Consider the following 19132-nt stretch of genomic DNA (forward strand, 5'->3'; position numbering starts at 1 on the left):
CCGTCAGTGAAAGTTCTTTGATCACACTGGATTGAAGGTTTTCAGCTTTGAATATCGGATTAATGGCATCTGAGCAAAGGGATTGATAGGTGGAGTAAAGTCTGAAATGAGAGTGTGGGATCTGAGATACTGGACTTCAGATCTACTTCTGATGGAGCATTTTGCTTTTCTCATGAAGAAAGAACACAACAGAGAAGTGAGGTTACAGCTGACTCCATCTTCTGCACATGTTAATTCACTCGCGGGCGTGCAGTAGCTTTTGCAGATATCCTCCCTTTCCTCATTCATGAACATCAGTGTCATAACACAGCTCCACTGTCATGTTAGAGTGTGTGAGTGTGTGTGTGTGTGTGTGCGCGCACATCTGTGTACACTGCACACTGTTATACAATATATATATTATCAGTGTAGCCTGAGGAAATCTCCATGATCCTTTTCTTGCTTTCCCATTAGTATCAAGAGTTTTGCAATGATGCATGAGGAAGCCTATTACATTTTTTCTCCATCACAATTAACATGTAGTTTCTCTCTGTGTAAACAGGTGTTTTGGAGAAAGCGGACAGTCATGCCCCCTGCTGCTGTTCATGGTTCTTAGCATTAAGAAAACAGCAGCTTTAGCAAGTTTCAGAGTAGTAGCCATGTTAGTCTGTATCCGCAAAAAGAAAAGGAGTACTTGTGGCACCTTAGAGACCCTGGAAATGGCCCACCTTGATTATCACTACAAAAGGCTCCCTCCCACCCCCGCTCTCCTGCTGGCAATAGCTCACCTTACCTGATCACTCTCGTTACAGTGTGTATGGTAACACCCATTGTTTCATGTTCTCTGTGTATATAAATCCCCCCACTGTATTTTCCACTACATGCATTCGATGAAGTGAGCTGTAGCTCACAAAAGCTTATGTTCACATAAATTTGTTAGTCTCTAAGGTGCCACAAGTCCTCCTTTTCTTTTTGCAGCTTTAGCAAGTCACTTTTTACTAACAGCATTACATTCACAAAAGTGTAACAACATGGACAACCACCAGGTGGCAGCATACCTGTGACATCACAATGCAGTAAGTGCACATTAATAGAGTCCTGCAGGGATACAAAATTTGTATCTGCATCCTATCCACAGACGTGGTCTATGGATATCCATGAATATAAAGCAGCTATCCACAGTTTTGCAGGGCTCTAGATACAAAATTTGGATCTGCATCCATCCACGATCTGCAAACATGGTCAGCGGATATAAAGTGGATATCTGCAGATTTTCAGAGCTCTACGTATTAATATGCTACAATTTGATACTATATGGCAGAGATGCTACAAACCTTTCAGATCATTTTTCGAAGATGCTGCAAAGGCATCGGATAAAATTAACTGTAATTGTAGTAGCAGTTCAAGTATGTTGCCTCTTAGATAGTCATACACTTCAAGGCCAGAAGAGACCATTATGATCCTCTAAACTGACCTCCTGTATAGCACAGGCCACAGAATTTCACCAGTGATTCCTGCATCTAATCAATCACTTGTGATTGAACTAGAGTGTAGAGTTTTAGAAAGGCATTCACTCTTGAATTAAAAACTCCCACTAATGGAGAATTTATCACATCCCTGGCTACTAGATCCAATGGTTAGTTACCTTCGCTGTTCAGAACAGTGTCTTATTCCCCGTCTGACTTCTGCTGCCTTTGACTTCCAGCCCCTGACTCTTCTTTTGCCTTTGTCTGCCAGATTAAAAAGGTCCTTTAGTGTCAGATAATGCCTGACTGTGATCAAGTCATTGCTTATGCTCTCTTTAATAAGGTAACTAGTTCGCGCTCCTTTTCTTTCTCACTATAAAGATGGGTTTTCCAGACAACAGATGGTCTCTCTTGCTGCAGAGGTGCAAGCAGTGAGTGTAGGAACATCAACAAGAGGCCTGGGATTTATAGGGGTAACATACTACCATGACATAGTGTTTTATTTTTTAGCACTTAGTGTTGCTGCTGACTGAAGCTCTGAATGAGACACAACACTGAGCCATTATCTCTAAGGTGCTACAAGTACTCCTTTTCTTTTTTCTTTTTACGAATACAGACTAACACGGCTGTTACTCTGAAACCTAAAATTATCTCTATGACTCATGAGACTAGATAAGAGGATAGAAAAGCTTAAATCAAGAACACAGAAATGGGTGTGTGTAAAAGCCCTATAGCAAAGTAGCCAGCTGTTATGTTCTGTGGCTGTTTCATTTAGTGATATGCCCATGTTTGGTAGAAATTGAGTCTCTGCAAAGCCACACAGAAGTGTGCTAGCATATGGTGTTCATTTCAAGTCCACTCCACTGTCACCTGGTGCTAAAACCGGATGGGAATTTGAAAAACAGATTTGTAAACAGAAGATGGCAGCCCCTGGCAAAATGGAAGTGAGATGTTGAGTCCCTATTGTGTGGCCCCTCTGCACCCTCTCTAGCAGGTGTGCAGGACAGTCGGGCCTGGAGTAAACAGCATAAAGACACAGGACAATGTGAACAGGAACATAAAGGGCTGAGTCTTGCCCTGAAGTGTAGCAAAGATGGACCTGGGTGGGTATCAAGCAGAAGAGAATTCCACATGGGGGCACTTGTGAGAGGAGGTCAGGGGTCGCGCACGAGCGGGAGCATGTGTTTATTTTAGATACATAAAAAGCCCGATTCAGACTGTTAGGCTCTGATAGAGGCCTCTCTACAGGATGGGGGAGCAGGCAGATACTGGACACAGTGTTCGTATATAATACTCTAAATACTTTTATTGGTTACAATATAAATCTCACTCACTCCACATTCACACCCTAAACATACTGCACCAGAGTCTGAAGATTAGAACCAAGTCCCAATGGCCAGTTGAGGTCCGCTCCAATCAGTCAAGGCCTGGGGAGCAGGCTAGCACACCTCTTCAAAATTAGGGCTCTGGATCGATGTCTGACTCCAAGTTGCAGATGTATATAGAAGTATAGTCCATTCCGTCATGTCAACAGTCCTTTGTTTCTGTTCACTGGGCCTTTCACCCACAACTCCGTCCTGGGCATAATCCAAGGTGTTTCATTTCCCGCAATTTTTGTCCACGGCTGTAACGGATACATTGCTATGACAACACCACCAATGTTATTCCCTTTTCTGCTGATTCTTTATCTTTCCCCTGGACACAACAAATTGTTTCACATGAACAGTCCTTGGCCGCTCACAACCTTAAATCCTTGCTTCTGTTGCCAGCACACAACCCACGTACTCATGTCAAGCGCACTTCACTCACACTAAGCCTCAAATAGCCTATAATGTATTACAACATATTTATATATGTGTATACATACGTGTGTGTGTGTGTGTGTGTGTGAACGTATGAGGTTATCTCCCAACAAGACTCCCCAAAGTATATGTACAAAAGAAAACATCTAAGTCATTAACAAACTCACTAGTGTCAATTAAAATCCACTTCCAGACTCAGAAAGTCACCTGCCCCAAAAGAGTTACATGTTCCCCACCCAGGCAGATCCTTGTTCAGACAGGACAAGACGCTGTGCTCGTCTGTCCATGACAAGACTAAGTTCTGCGCTCACTGTTGTCAGATTGTAACAAGTCACATACCCGCAGCAAGCAGACACCAGCTATGCTGCACCAAGCAGCACAGATCAGAGCTCTGTTCCTCCTGCTCCCAACATACAGGCTATCCTACAGGAGCTGAAGGAGAATCCCCTACTCCCCTGACTGGCTGCTGATATATCCCCTGTGAGGCTCCAGACCCTGGAGGCAACACATGTATGTACGTTCAAGTGGGTCTCCCACACACTGGCCAGTCCGTTACACTCTGACAAGCTAGCATTTCACTGAATGGATGTATTTGTACTGCAATCTTTGAGAGACCTTTCTCCCGCACCCTCAGATCATCTTATGCATGTACCAAGATTCCCATTTCACCAGCATGCATCTGCCCCAGCGAAGAGCTCAGCATGTCCCTGGAACAGTGCAGCCAGAAAGTTACTCAGTTAGCATGCTCTGGTTGGGAGCCTTGTGGGCACTTCCGTCTATTTGCTCTGCCAAAACAAACCACCCCAGGTACTGAGCCACTGCTAGGACTTTGCTCCTCTCTAGCCATACAGGGGAAACTTTCAGGGCCCACCTCCAGATTCTGCATGCTCGCTTATGCAACAGGCCTGGACCCACAGAAGTGAACTGATGCCTATTTTGAATGTACAAAGACAGGCTTTGCCCACACAAAATGGGTGCGAGCCAGCATCTCTGGGTGGAAGACGAGCCAGCTGCCTCACAAATTCAGGACTAGCTGGAAACGACCTTCGCTGTCTTATTAATCAAAAACCTAGCATTTACCAGAATTTGTGCTTGCTTTGTGATCTGAACTGCCAGCAGATCTACTGTAAATATCATCAGGATGGTGGCTTTTCGTCCACTTCTACAGCCCTACATGGGCGTCAAACACCATGGATTTTAAAACACCATCCTATTTCTAGATTATTTCAATCTCTAGCTCTCTGAGGGGTGAGAGCAGATACCTGCAGAACTCAAGAATGATACAGGGCCCAAACAACTGGTGACCTGGTTTCCTCCGACATTCCAATTCGTGGGCTGCCCTACCCCCTCCACACAGAAGATGAAGACACAATATTCAGTGCTGGCAAAACAATGGCAGGCTGACAATAATGACAGGTCTTTCTGTATCTCATGGGGGCAGGAGGAAAAAGGTCCCCACCATTCCATTGTTCCTGAGACCGGCTGCGACTGAAATCATTTCCGGCAGATTTCACTCAAAGCAGCAAACGTTGGTCCCAGGGTGTCCAAGAAGTCCTTGGGCAGTTCATCGTCAACAGTGAGCAGGGAACTGAAGGAGCCGCTTATCTCTAGCTTTCCCTCCTCGGCATATATGTGAGGTTGGTACATGACCATGTTCTCCTCCAGGTTGCTGAGGTGATAGAGCCTCTGAGGAAGGGAAAGGGAACACATAAGAAAACAAAATCTCCCTGGAGACTCCGTCTTTCACACCCCTTTGGAAACCAGTGGTATTCATCATAAGTAGCAGGTCAGCAAGAATTCCCATGGTGATACTGTAAGAAATACTCATCACTCCCACCCAACCAGCCAGCCCCTTTAAGGCACAGTATGCAGACAGGCACATCAGCTATGCCGAAGAGCGCCCTGGGAGCAGCGCTGCAATAGAATAGCACAGGGAAGCTATCATAAGAAATACAAAAAGCATGAAAAATTACAAGTTCCCCCGCCAGCACAGAACAGAAAGAGCAAGGAACCTGGCTTTACCTATGCACCTGCAATGGGAAGCACTGCAGTGCCCAGTGCCTGTCCCGAAAGGAAAAGGTGCACATGTGACGGACAGACAAGCGTCCAGGTAACTTGTAGGTGACCAGAATGGCACAGCAAGAAGTGCTGGAGATATGAACTCTTCAGCAAAGGCTCAGAGAGCGTTGTAAGTGGCCCCTCCTCACACTCCCCCCGCTTCCGTACCTTGCTCTCAGCCAGGGGTTTGGATTCTGCTGCGAGTTAATGCCCGTTTTACACACCCTAGCCCCTTTTGCCATTCCCGGCAGGTGTGTCTCTCCTACGAGCAGCTGCAGCCAAAGTAGAAAGTTCCCACGGCAGCCCGTGCTCCACAGCCAGGACCCACGGACAATACCACGGCGTACCAAACCAGCCATTCCCTACCTGATTCAACGTGTCACCCACTGTTCGTACCATCTCATTGCGGGGTCTTCTGTGGAGTGTTTCCACGTGCCTAGAATACTGGACCCCCTGAAAGAGAGACAAAGCCTTGGACCTCGGCAAGGCCATAGCCCCTCCATCAAGATTTTACAAGTGTCATTCTGGTCTGAACAAATTCCTCGGCACTCACTGTATGGTATAGCCATTTCTCCTGTGCATGTGAAACCCACACACCTCCTAGGTGTGGTGTCCTGTCCCATCTAGTGGCACCGAGACCACTTCGACAGAGAGGGGTAAAAATGAGTCTGCTCTACAGCCTTAGCTAACAGGCAGTTGGCTTTTAGCTCATGAGGTAGAGGCTCATGTACTAAACTTCAGAAGTCCCCGGTTCGATCTTGCCTGCTGATGACTGGGGTCTGTCGATGTTACACGTGTCTTGTCTATTTAGATTGCAAGCTCATCTGGGCAGGCACCATCTGCTACACTGTGTTTGTACAGCACCAAGCATGATGGGGCCCCAGTCTTGGTTGGTCCTTTGGGACGACTATCATAAACATGGTGAATCAAAAGAATTCACTGCATTCCTTTTAGTTAAAGACACCAAAGGCAGGACCTGATCCTGCCAATATTTACTCACACAAGTAGTCCTTACTCACAAAGGCCTAGTGTTTTAAGTGAAGTTTACCAACTCAGGGTTATGCTATCCAAATAAAGGCGTTATGCTTTGCATTTTTTTTAACCTGTCCCCAGACAGAGATAGTTTGTGGAGCCCATTAGTGAGCATAACACAGTGAAAGGCATTCTACTTACATGGGAACTGTGGTTGCCGCTTACTGGTCTGGACTGGACCATTGTGCTGGCACCCTTTAAAAAATAAAAACAGGGAACTGTTGCATGATTACAGGAAAGTTATTAGGGGTAAATACAGGGGTCTCAAAGACGCGGTTATTTCCTGCGGGCCACCAAGCTCCCCCCCGGTCTCCCTCCCCCCAGCGCACCACGTCCCCGCTCCTCTGCCTATCTCCAGGCACTTTCCACCGCCAAACAGCTGTTTGGCGGCACTTAGTGCTTTCCAGGAGGGAGGGGGAGGAGCAGGGAGCCGTGTGCTCAGGGAAGGAGGCGGAGAAGAGGCAGGGCAGGGGTGGAGATTTGGGGAAGGGGTTGGAATAGGGGCAGGGAGGGGGTGGAGTTGGGGTGGGGACTTTGGGGAAGGGGCTGGAATGGGGATGGGGAAGGATTGGGAAGAGGTGGGGCAGGGGTGGGGACTCATGGAAGGGGTGGAGTGGGGATGGGGCCGGGGGCAGCAGGGGCAGGGGGTGTCAGTGATGCGGCCCTCGGGCCAGTGTACTAGTCCTCATGTGGTCCTCCTGGTGATTTGAGTTTGAGATCCCTGGGTTAATAAAACCCACCACAGTTAACCTCTCATCCCCCTGCCCCCACAACATCCACACACATACAAAATACTCTATGCTAGTTTGTAGAGTGTACTTACACATAGACCTTGGTCACAGTGTCCTCGACTGGATGTAAGGGCGGAAGATGGTGCCATTACGTTTACATCCTACAATGACAAACAACAATCTCACATTGCTAAACTATCTGGCTGGACAGGTAAGAATCTTGTAAGGGGAAATAGTTTTATTCTGAATGGAGACTAATCTTGAGAAACGTCAGCTTCAGACAATGATCGGTGACTAAGCACAGTGCTTCGAATGGCAGTGCAATCTCATTTTGGTTTATAATATAATAAAGGTTTATTATTTTCAAATAGGGGCTGTCTTAAGTTATTCTTTTCACTGTGGTTCATGTCATAGGCCGCGTGTTAGGCACATCTGTGACGCTGGCAGACCAGGTGCCAGCTCATGCCAAAGCCCCACGTCAATTCACTTGTGTATTAGTATTGATCAAAGTAATTGTTAAATGTATAAGAATGTATTTGGTGTTTAAGCATAATGAAAATGGGATGTTACATGCATTTTTTTAACTTATTTGTAGCCTGTTATAACGTAATAGCAAACATTTACATTGTAAATACCCCTGTAATTAAATAACCCTTCAAAGAAGCCTTGTGGAATGCTAATGAAGGACTTTAACAGAAAAGTGCTAATTTCAAAGCAAGTGGCCATAGTATGTGATGACTGGAGGTCAATGACTCAAAATTCATTCCTCACTCACTGTCTGAGGAAAAGCCCAAATGGGTAGAGACACTTTCAGCATGTTTTGTGTCAGGAGAAGCTATTAAAGATGGATTCAAGAAAAGATCCTTGATCTCTGGAGTACAGAGAAGCATACCAGATGCAAAGCAGAGATCGCCAGAGACTAATGAGGAGAGGCTGAGGGAACTGGGATTATTTAGTCTGCAGAAGAGAAGAATGAGGGGGGATTTGATAGCTACTTTCAACTACCTGAAAGGGAGTTCCAAAGAGGATGGATCTAGACTGTTCTCAGTGGTGGCAGATGACAGAACAAGGAGTAATGGTCTCAAGTTGCAATGGGGGATGTTTAGGTTGGATATTAGGAAAAACTTTTTCACTAGGAGGGTGGTGAAGCACTGGAATGGGTTACCTAGGGAGGTGGCGGAATCTCCTTCCTTAGAGGTTTTTAAGGTCAGGCTTGACAAAGCCCTAGCTGGGATGATTTAGTTGGGGAGTGGTCCTGCTTTGAGCAGGGGGTTGGACTAGATCAGTGGTTCCCAAAGCCGGTCCGCTGCTTGTTCAGGGAAAGCTCCTGGCGCGCCGGACCGGTTTGTTTACCTGCCGTGTCTGCAGGTTCAGCCAATCGCGGCTCCCACTGGCTGCGGTTCGCCGCTCCAGACCAATGGAGGCTGTGGGAAGCGGCACAGGCCAAGGGAAGAGCTGGCCGCCCTTCCCACAGCCCCCATTGGCCTGGAGCGGCAAATCTCGGCCAGTGGGAGCCGCCATCGGCCGAACCTGCGGACGCGGCAGGTAAACAAACCGGTCCGGCCTCCAGGGGCTTTCCCTGAACAAGTGGTACATCGGCTTTGAGAACCACTGGACTAGATGACTTCCTGAGGTCCCTTCCAACCCTGATATTCTATGATTCTATGAGACAATCTGGGTATCCTGAGAAGACTTTTGGGAAACTGGCAGTGTAGTTAGTTTACTATAGAATTGGCTGCCAGTGTTGTCTTTGGTGTATGATCTGGAGTACCTATTGATATGGGGTAAGTGACTGGTCTCTTGGGACTGGGAGCAACCTGATGTGGTGTATTTTTGATTTGTGACCTTTTAATCAAAAAGTCCAGTTTGTCTGGGTGGCAAGATAGACTGGAGAATCTATGGGGACTGTCTATGACTCCATGGTAATACTGATGGTCATTTTCCTGCCACATTCTGCTGAGAAAGGGAGGAGTGTTCTGCTCAACACCAAGTGACAGGGGACATGAGTGATAAGACCAGGTGGTTGATAATCTGGGCAGACAGGTATCGAGTTGGCAGGATGCTCACAATAGGAAGGTGGATACATGCTCAGTTGCTCACCTGAGACAAAAAGTTTTCACTCTCTTCATTGTACTTGATTAAAGTCTGGTCACCTTCTTCAAAAGGGCGATTGGCTTGGCTTTTCCTGCTTTCAGACCCACACGAACACTGCAGCAGAAGACAGCCTGCCACTGAAACAGGAAAAGAATGACCAGAATTGCCACTGACACCTCACAGCCTTTCAAAGCAGCCCCACAGGCACCTCACTGAGCTCTATGAATGTAGAGATCAGATTTCAGATCTTTTTTATTCTGAAACACGAATGAATGAATGGTGACATAGAAAACATCAGACTGGACTAGACCAGGGGTCCAGCTAGCTCAACATCCTGTCACTGACAATGGTCAGCTCCAGATGTTTCAAAGGAAGGTGCAAGAAACAGGAATAACCTGCCGCTATGGGAAATTTCTGTCTAATCAACTCTCCAACAGCGCCTACTATGAAGAACTCAAAGAAGACCCCACACCACAGTTTACCCAGGAATTTACGGATATCATCAAATCCTTTCCCCAAACAACTTCAAGAGAAACTCTACGAACTCATCCCCAAAGAACCCACCACTGGGACCTTATGCATGCTTCCCAAGATACACAAACAAGGGAACCCAGGCCGACCCATCATATCTGGCAACAGTACTCTCAGTGAAGCAATATTGGGACTCCTAGAAACCATCTTCAAACCAGTCACCACACAAAAAGACTTCCTCCAGGACACAACCAACCCACAAACTCCACAACATTAACAATTTCCCTCAGGACCCCATCTTTGCCACCATGGATGTCACTTCCTTGTACACCAACATCCCCCACAATGACAGCATCGCTGCCACTGGACAACATTCAGATCTCCAACCTGAACCCATCGCCAAACTCATCCATTTCATCCTGACCCACAGCAACTTTACATTCAACAACAAACCTTTTACCCAAACCATGGGAACAGCCATGGGTACTAGGATGGCTCCCTGATATGCCATCCTCTTCATGGGCCACTTGAAGAAGAGTTTCTGGACAAATGCATCAGAAAACCACTGATAAACCTAAGATATGTCTATAATATTTTCATCCTCTGTATAGATGACTTAAACTCGCTCATAGATTTCCACCACAACTTCAACAGCCACCATCTGTCCATTATACTTTCTTTGGAACGCTCCCGCACTAGCATCAACTTCCTGCACACCAGAGTCAGTTTCAGCAATGGAACCCTACAGACAACTATGTACAAGAAATCCACAGATTACCACACCTACCTCCACAAATCTAGCAACCACCTCAAATACACCAAGAAAGCTGTTATCTACAGCCAGGCACTCAGATACCACAGAATATGCTCCAAGGAGAAAGTCCAGGATATACACCTTAACGCACTGAAAACTGCCTTCACCAAACAAGAACACTCCACCAGAGAAGAGGATCACATCGTGGAACCTGCCCAGAAAGAGCCTTCTTCAATACAGAAATAAAACACCCTCTGACCGCACAACCCTTCCTGTCACCTACCACCCATACTGGAACCCATAAGAGGCATCAAATAACTACAACCCATACTCAGTAGGACCCCATCCTGAATTAAATCTTTCCTGAATGCCCTCTTTTGGCCTTCAAACAATCCCCCAGCCACTCCAAGCTCATCATCAGAAGCAAGATCCCCACAGACTAGGACACACCAACTCACAGCTGCACCAGACCCTGTCAGAACAGATGCAAAACCCACAGACATATCTCCACTGCTGCAATGATCAACCCCTACCTCCACTGATACCATAATATGTTGTATACCTCATTCAGTGCACTAAAATGCTCAATAATAACACTTTTCACAAATTTCAGAGCGGTAGCCGTGTTAGTCTGTGTCAGCAAAAAAAACAAAGAGTACTTGTGGCACCTTAGAGACTAACAAATTTATTTGGGCATAAGCTTTCGTGGGCTAAAACCCACTTCATCCGATGAAGTGGGTTTTAGCCCACGAAAGCTTATGCCCAAAAAAAAGGGGTTACTTTTCACAAAGTAATCACTCTATACCTGACTTCTCAGTCCTCATCCGCGAAGGAAACCTGCACAACACCATCTAAAGACAAGCCCGGGAGCTTTAATTCATAACTTTGCTAGACACTAAAAATCATGGATTGAATAGAGACACTGGATGTATGGTTTATTAAAACTATCTCTAACCCACCAACAAAACCTACCCCACTCCCAGTTTCCCCCACTTTTCCTTTCCCCCTGTGATGGGAGGTCCCTTGAAATCTGTGTTAACTTAGGCTAAACAATCAATTCCACCTTGTACTTAGCTGTGACATTCCGTATGTTTCCTAGACTTCAACAAAAGTTATGTGTAAGGTCAAAAGTTTGGCTCTTTCACCAACAGAAGTTGGCCCAACAAGAGATATTACCTCATCCGTGTTTTCTCTCTAATATCCTGGGACTGACAGGGCTGCAACAACACTGCATATCTATTCCCAATTAGTTAGGGCTTGGCTAATGCCAAAAGTTTTATCCTTATACATTTTAACTTCATCCAGGAATCTTCTCACTATCCTTATAGGTGCCTATATTCTACTGAAACTTTCTCTCTCCCTACAGAACTCTTCTTCGCCTCAACGATATCAGTGGCAGTGAGTTCCAGAGGTTAACTACATGCTGTAAAAGAGAGAATTCCCTTTTATCCATTTCAAGTGTTCTGCCTTTCCATTTCGTTGGATGTCCCCTCATACTAATATGAGAAAGGGTCAGCAGGAGCATGTGACATACATTTCACACTCCGCCTTCATCTCATCTCCTCTCTAAAATATGCAGCCCTGAGCTTTTCACTCTCTCCTCAGCTGGAAGACTTTCCAGGACTGTTCATTTCCACTGCTCATCTCTGGACCCTTTCTGTTTTCATTATACTTTTGAGACAAACACACTATTCCAGATGAAAGTGTCCCAGCTCCCTGTGTGATGCCATTGTAGAACTGACTGTGTTACACTCTAACCAACTCTTCAGACAGCCGAATATTGTTTGCTTTTTCGATCATGACTGCATGCTGACCCAGGTTTCCATTGAGCTCTCCACAATAAAGCCCAGGTCCTTCTCCTGAGACGCTACAGTTAATTTAGAGTGCCCCCCCCATGCATATGAGTCATTTAAATAACCCCTTCCAATGTCCATTACCCTTCATTTGTCAGCACTGGATACCATCTGCCATTGTGCTGCACATCATGGCATTTCTGCCAAATCATTTAACAGACTGTTCTCTTGGTTGCTGGAGATGAAGTCTGCAGTGGTCGTTACACGAGCACAGCTATGGTTCCCACCGCAAGGCGAAGGTGGCTCCAGAATGTAATAAGACCACTGAATCGTGGTGACACAAAAGAGCAGTTATTTAGTTCCACCGCTACAGCACTCACACCTATTGAGAGAGTCAAATGGCCATTTTACTGCCACTTGTTTCTTTTAAAGGCAGGTACAATATGCCACATATTAATAGGTTGCAGCTCCCATGAGATCTTATACCCAGGTGATGAGTAAGTGAGGGGTAAATTTTAGGAGGTACCTTACCTAGAAATAACAGGAGAGCTGCCAAAATTACAGCAATGGCGCCACCTCCAAGACTCACTGACACGGAGTTCGGTTCTTCACATACACGTCCATCTGGGCAATGGCAGAGCCTCACAGACAGATTCTGCTTCATAGAGAATCCCTGCCTGTCCAGAATTAGGAGAGGCACCAAATATTTGCCACGTGGGAGGCTTCTCAACATTAAAAGTTCAACTGAGTCACCTAAAAGAAGAAAGGCAAGAACTCCTGAGCCTTATGTAAAAAAGCAATAAACAGCTTGAAAGCACAGTGTTGATGGAGGAGTGGCTTTTTTCCATTTTGAGCCCTTCTGAATTATACAAGCTGAGTGGGGAAATTGATTGGAAGCACAAAGGGACAGAACGTCAATGAGGTTAGGTTCACTATTTGGTGTTTAATTTGCACACACAGCTACCCAGACAGTGTGCACAAAGTGGATAACTGCATGTGCCAGTGTTTTAGTGCCTGCTTGTACCTGATAACTCTACCCAATAAATAGGAGATCACTTTCCAATATGTGTAATGCTTTCAGTTCCATAGTAACGGTGTCAATGATCCCAGCAGAAAACTGTTTCTTGCCATATGTGAGATTTTAGAGGCCTCAAAGCAGAAAGTTGAATGGTACAAAATCCTATTGAGCCTATAATCATGGACAATTGTATTAAAAGACATCTAAGCAGATTCTGACCTCAGTTTACTCCAGTGTAACTCTGGAGTGACTCCACTGAAGTGAGAGTGGACTTACTCTGAATCTATTCCGAGGTAGGAGTGCAGAACTGAAAACACTGAAGTGAGAATAAATAATAGATGGTAAATATGACTGTGCCTGTGTTAAACGGTGACAGGATGACGAAGTGAGCAGGGGTTTCACAGGATGTGTTGGAGGAAGAACTTACCAAAACTCTTTCCTAATCTCCAGTTTTGCTTTATATTTTTTGAGTCATCAGCGAGTTTAAATGTAAAAGGACCAGAAAACGGATGGGAGTCATTATCCTCCGCCTTTATGATGAGAGGAGTCAGTCTTGCTTTGTCACAAACTTCCAAGGAACGTGTAACTAATGTTGGCATGTGGTCATTGATGTCAGACAGATAAAGCAGAATGGTGCCAGTACCCGTCTTCGGTGGGACGCCTAGGTGGAGAAAACAGAGCTTGGCCAAGATATTGGCAAGAGTCTGACATGATTCCCCTGCCCAATTCATTTCCTATTAGTCCCTGTATAAGTAAATACATTAGCAAGATGTAAGGACATCAGGATTTTCTGTACTGATCCTCCATTCAGATTCATGGTCAATCATTTCATAGTGTGTCTTTGACCTGAGAATATGCTTTATTAGTAATAATCAATTAGCCAGTAATAATCAATTAACCCTTGATACTTCTGTCAAGTAGATACATATCATCATCCTCTCTTCCAGATGGGTTAGGGGAGATACCAAGGAGTTAGATGCATTTCCAAAGGGCACACAGCAAGGTCACAGTCAGGACTAGAACATAGTCCTCTCTCTCATTCCCCTAGTCTCCTGCCCCAATTATGAGATTACAGAAGGAAGTACAAAAGGAAGGTGGAGGGTCCAGTACTTAGGACACCTGCTCTGCCATAGATTTCTTGTGTGAGCTTGGGCAAGTCAGTCCATCTCTGTGCCTCCATTCCCATCAGTACATGAGGGATTGTAGCACTGCCCTACCCTGTAATCCATCATCTGTACTGCAGCTGATTAGTGTCTGGGTGAAATCAGAGGTGCCGATTGAGACCTGCAATGCCCCACCTCTCCCCCTGTAAGATCCCAACACAGTTGCAATCATCTGAGGTGCCTGAGCTGACAGCAACCTTGTCTGCTAAGCGAGGCTAGTAGCGGGCCGTTCTCACTGAGGGGGGCCTCCACTTGTCACGCTCCCTTGGTCCTCTAGAGCTCAGATCTGGTGAACTTTAGGGCACAATACAAGTCTGACCTGTTTTCCCAGGTGCTCACTTGAGGCACTGATTAGGAGACAGAGTGGAGCTCATTTTAGAGCAGGAAGGGTTTAAGCGGGAGGGTGTTGGGAAATTTGTTTTCTTTGAATGTTTATTTGCCATATTGTGATGGTAGCTGTGCCTTTATCCTTCACACATGTGCGTGGAGAATTTGACAGGAGTCACTGAAAATCTGATCCTCCAAACAAATACGCAAATGAGCAGCATTCTGGATACAAAACAAGCAGGGAGTCCTGAAAAGATAGACTTAGGGCTAGTCTACACTGGCAACACTAAAGCACTGCCACGGCAGTGCTTCAACATGCCTGGTGTGGTCGCGGCACAGCGCTGGGAGAGAGCTCTCCCAGCACTCTAAAAAAACCACCTCGACGAGGGGCATAGCTCCCAGCGCTGGGGCACTGTTTACACTGGCGCTGTTAATTGCTAGTGTAGACAAGCCCTTTCAGACACACATCAACAACTGAAGACCTTATCACTGTGCAACTGACTTGAGTATCCCCACTCTTCCTCTACGGGGACTATTTTTCTAGTAGCAGGACCTGTTATCCCTCTCTACAGTGATGCTAACACTCACAGCAACACACTCAGAAACTGTCTCATTTGCTACCATCTGAGCAGAAACTTACCGTCATCTATGGCATGAACAATGATGAGGTAAACACTGTTGTTCACATAGGAGGATTCCCGATCAAGTTCTTTCACAGCAGTAACAATGCCAGAGTTCTCATCAACAGTCACCCACCCTGACGGATCATGAACTAGTTTGTATCTGAACAAAACAAGACAAAAAACCCAACGCCACACAATTATTTAAATGTCGTAGGCACTCAAATACAAGCTCCATTACATCTCCTGGTATCTTTTTAAGCCTCAGATATTTCCACTCTGGGACTTTACTTTTTTGTTTGTTTGTTTGTTTAATGTTTCTTGTTGATGAAAAGTGATGAGGTGGGGTGGCTTCACTAGGGACTGAATTTTTTTTATCAGCCAAAACATTTGCAGTGTAGCTGGTGGCAATGCAAGATTCCCCACACCAGTGCTAACAGGCCTCACCTAGAGCCTGGAGGAACCACTGTTAAGGGTGAGACGATAGTTTAGTCTCCATTCCAGTTCAGTTGTGAGGAAGTCAATGGGAGTTTTGACCAAGAAAGCACTGTATGATTTGAATCATTATTTTTACTTTTCCAAAAGCAGAACTAGATATTTCCTGTCTAAGGACTTGTCTACACTACCGTGCGGGATCGATCTAAGATACGCAACTTCAGCTACTTGAATAGTGTAGCTGAAGTCGACGTACTTAGATCTACTTACCGCAGTGTCTTCACTCGCTCTCCCGTCGACTCCGCTTGCACTCCTCGTTCTGGTGGAGTACCCGAGTCGACAGGAGAGCACTCAGTGATCAATTTATCGCATCTATACTAGATGCGATAAATCTACCCCCGCTGGATCGATCACTGCCCGCCGATCCAGTGGGTCGTGTATACAAGCCCTAAGTCTGGAGGGTTGGCTGTATCCAGTCAGTCTAGTGATCCAATATACAGTTTAGAACGGTTGCATTAAGTAGAGATTTCTTTGTTAAAGTTTAAAAAGCTCTTTCCTTTATGTTCCTTAACAATTTCCCCAGCTCAGAATTTATAGTGTCTCCACTCACTTTATCTTATTTGGCACCACATCTGGATCTACAGCAGAATATACTCCAAGCCTTGTCCCAGGCTTCACGCCTTCTTCTTTTTGAAAAGCAAGCGTGGGAGGGTGAAATTCAGGAGCATCATTTGTGTCTAGGACTTTCACAGCCACAGATGCACTAATGGGGACTACAGGAGGGCTCCTCGGTTTTCCTTTATGACACGAAGATAAAGGTTCTTCGTTTTCAACAGAAATGACAAGTCTCTTCTCTGAGTCACCTTCATAGTCCACAGGCTGCAAACCCCAAAGAGAAGCTTCCATTAGAAATTATGGCTTTTCCTGTGGAAAGATCATCTCTCGAAAAGTGAGACCAGTAACTGATCCCAAATTACAAGCAGCTCCAACTACTAACATTGCAATCAATCTGTACATGCTCCAAAATGCCATATTGTAACAAATCCACGGCTTCAGTAACATTACCTTAATGAGACTTAAAATGCCCTCATTTGTTTCAGGATCGGTCTCAATGATGAACTGTTCCTTTTCATTGCCTTTCACTATTTTGTACTTTGCTCTCCAAGCAGGTGTGTTTGGAGAATCTTGATCTTCCACCTGGAGCCTTAACACTCCTGGCCCTACTTTGCCTTCTGCAATTTGCAGCTGATACTGAAAAAAAAAGAGGATTGTCTCAGCAATGTCTAACCAGGAATCATCACATTGAACTAGTCCATCAATCCAGGTTCCCATCACACTTCCAAGCCCTGAAGATCAACTTCACAGAGGCCTTGTTCCTCTGCCCTAGCTTTAGGGTCCTACTCCCTGGCAGTGCAGCTCTAGTGTAGATCCAAAACTAGGGCCTCTCCTACAGCTTCCTCCAGGACCCCATTCCCCAGGATGGCAGCGGCTCTGTGGATATGGCCTGAGGTTGAGTAATCTCTGAAGATCTGGGTGGGGACATAATTCTGCACAGTGTAAATATCTCCATGATAATAGTTATTTCCATCAGATTCTGTATCTTCTGCTGGTAATTTTAATTTTTTGTTTAGGGCTCAATGATGCCTCCCTTACTCACACAAAATAGCATTTTACTCTGCAAGCTGACTCACTTATATCAATTAAACTACTCATGAAACAAGGTCCTACTCAATGTGACTAAGGGTGGTGGAATCTACACTTGTATCCTGGAGCTTATCTAAAGCACCATCCATTGCCAGAGACCATTGCAGCTTCTCCACCCCCATGTACCCCACAGTGCCTCTCATACCATTTGAAACCACACATAAATACAAACCCTGTCACCCATTTGGAGTGAACAAATCACAATGGCTACAAAGGACCATAGAACTTAACCAGCATGTTTTACCCCCACAAAGCCCAAACCTCACGCAGAAACCTGCTGGAACAGGTGCATTTTTGCTCTATGCCCTGAAGCTTTCAAACTCTAGCAAACAATCCTGGGAGAGTGAATTACATAGGCAGAGGTCTGCCATGGCTAAGTCTTAGTCAGATGTTTCTTTTGTGCACTTTGTGGCCAGTGCAGCAACGTAAGACCCTTTTCTCCTGGTCTGCACGTTAACTTCTTAATACCCACACACACCCTGTCAAGCCTCCCACTTTCATTCACTAGAACAGGCAAGTCACAAAACCAGTTTTAACCTTTTCTTATTAACTGGACTAGAACCCTAAAATCCTCAGCTGACTCATAAACTGTTCAGAATTCTTTCCCCAAAACCAAACAACAAAGGAGGAGACAGCAGAGGGGAAATGGAAAGAGCATGCTGCTTGGAGATTGGGTGGTAGGTGGGTGGCTATAATTACTGTCAGCTCAGACTAAAGTCATGGCTTCTTCTCAAGCAGAGAGAATTTCTGGTCCCTTAGAGGGCAGGAAGCCTGCTTCAGGAGAAGAGTTCTGGACTTCCTTAGTTCTTGGATGAGGTAGCCTCTCTCCCAGCCTCAGGTCCAGCAGAGAACGCATTTGATGCTTTCCAGATCCACAACAGTGGAGGATGCATTGTTAAACTCAAATAACATTGAGCCTGCATGCCAGTAGGTTGTAATCAGCCTGGTAAAACTCGTAACTCAGCAGAAAGAAAGAAAAAAAACAAAGGAAAGGGAAGATCCTGATTCTGAAACAAAACAATAAGCACCCAAACTGGCCCCACTCTCCTCAAAATCACTCTGGGTTTTTTATAAAGCCCTCAGGCCAGGCTGTGCACTATGCTCCTTCCAGAGTCTTCTAGGAACTACGTCTACCTAAAATAATCTTTACTCAGAAACCAGCCTAGATACATATCAACACATCCAGTTCACAAACAAGGTTCTCATCACACATCAGGATCTTCCTCAGACTAACTCTGGCCATAAGTTTGAGCTCTTTTCCAGAATTCTAAGGTAATTGTTCATTAATCCATAGCCCTTTTAACAGTCACTTTCCTTTAGGCAAGCTTGGTTTATTGGCCCCACTGTCATAGCAAGCCCCCTCCTGAGAGCACCCTGCTGCTGGTACTAGAGAGAGTTTTATCCTCTGAACTGACAGTAGAAACAACTCGGCAAAACTTAACTACCACAATGGGATATACAGAGGGTTCATAAGTAGCCAGGGGTATAAGGCATTATGGATCACAACCAGAATTGTTTTATGTAAGCAGTTCACAATCAACATTTCCGGTTGTTGGCTATATTAAAATTAATTGACTCTATAACATGCATTTGAGAATGTAAACCCCACACTGGCACTGAGAGGATTAACAAGAGCCTAGGAGCTGGAACCCAGAGGGGTGCTAAGTAGGTCAATTAGCAGATCC

The 19132-nt window shown here is 45.4% G+C and overlaps 1 protein-coding gene across 1 annotated transcript in view; it reads right to left on the minus strand.

The window, feature by feature from the left end:
* Window positions 1–2759: 2759 nt before the first annotated feature.
* Window positions 2760–19132, minus strand: part of CDH26 (cadherin 26) — a 35959-nt gene continuing 19586 nt past the window's right edge. Inside the window, exons 8-17 of the mRNA XM_074969374.1 lie at window positions 16809–16994; window positions 16354–16622; window positions 15329–15471; window positions 13626–13859; window positions 12712–12933; window positions 9169–9299; window positions 7161–7229; window positions 6479–6532; window positions 5672–5758; window positions 2760–4933 (exon numbers count right to left, since the gene is read on the minus strand). Coding sequence (XP_074825475.1) covers window positions 4742–4933; window positions 5672–5758; window positions 6479–6532; window positions 7161–7229; window positions 9169–9299; window positions 12712–12933; window positions 13626–13859; window positions 15329–15471; window positions 16354–16622; window positions 16809–16994 — 1587 coding nt within the window. The 3' untranslated portion in view covers window positions 2760–4741. The remainder of the gene's footprint in view (window positions 4934–5671; window positions 5759–6478; window positions 6533–7160; window positions 7230–9168; window positions 9300–12711; window positions 12934–13625; window positions 13860–15328; window positions 15472–16353; window positions 16623–16808; window positions 16995–19132) is intronic.

The sequence above is a fragment of the Natator depressus genome, chromosome 13 (assembly GCF_965152275.1).
Source record: "Natator depressus isolate rNatDep1 chromosome 13, rNatDep2.hap1, whole genome shotgun sequence".
NCBI classification, from domain to species: Eukaryota; Metazoa; Chordata; order Testudines; family Cheloniidae; genus Natator; species Natator depressus.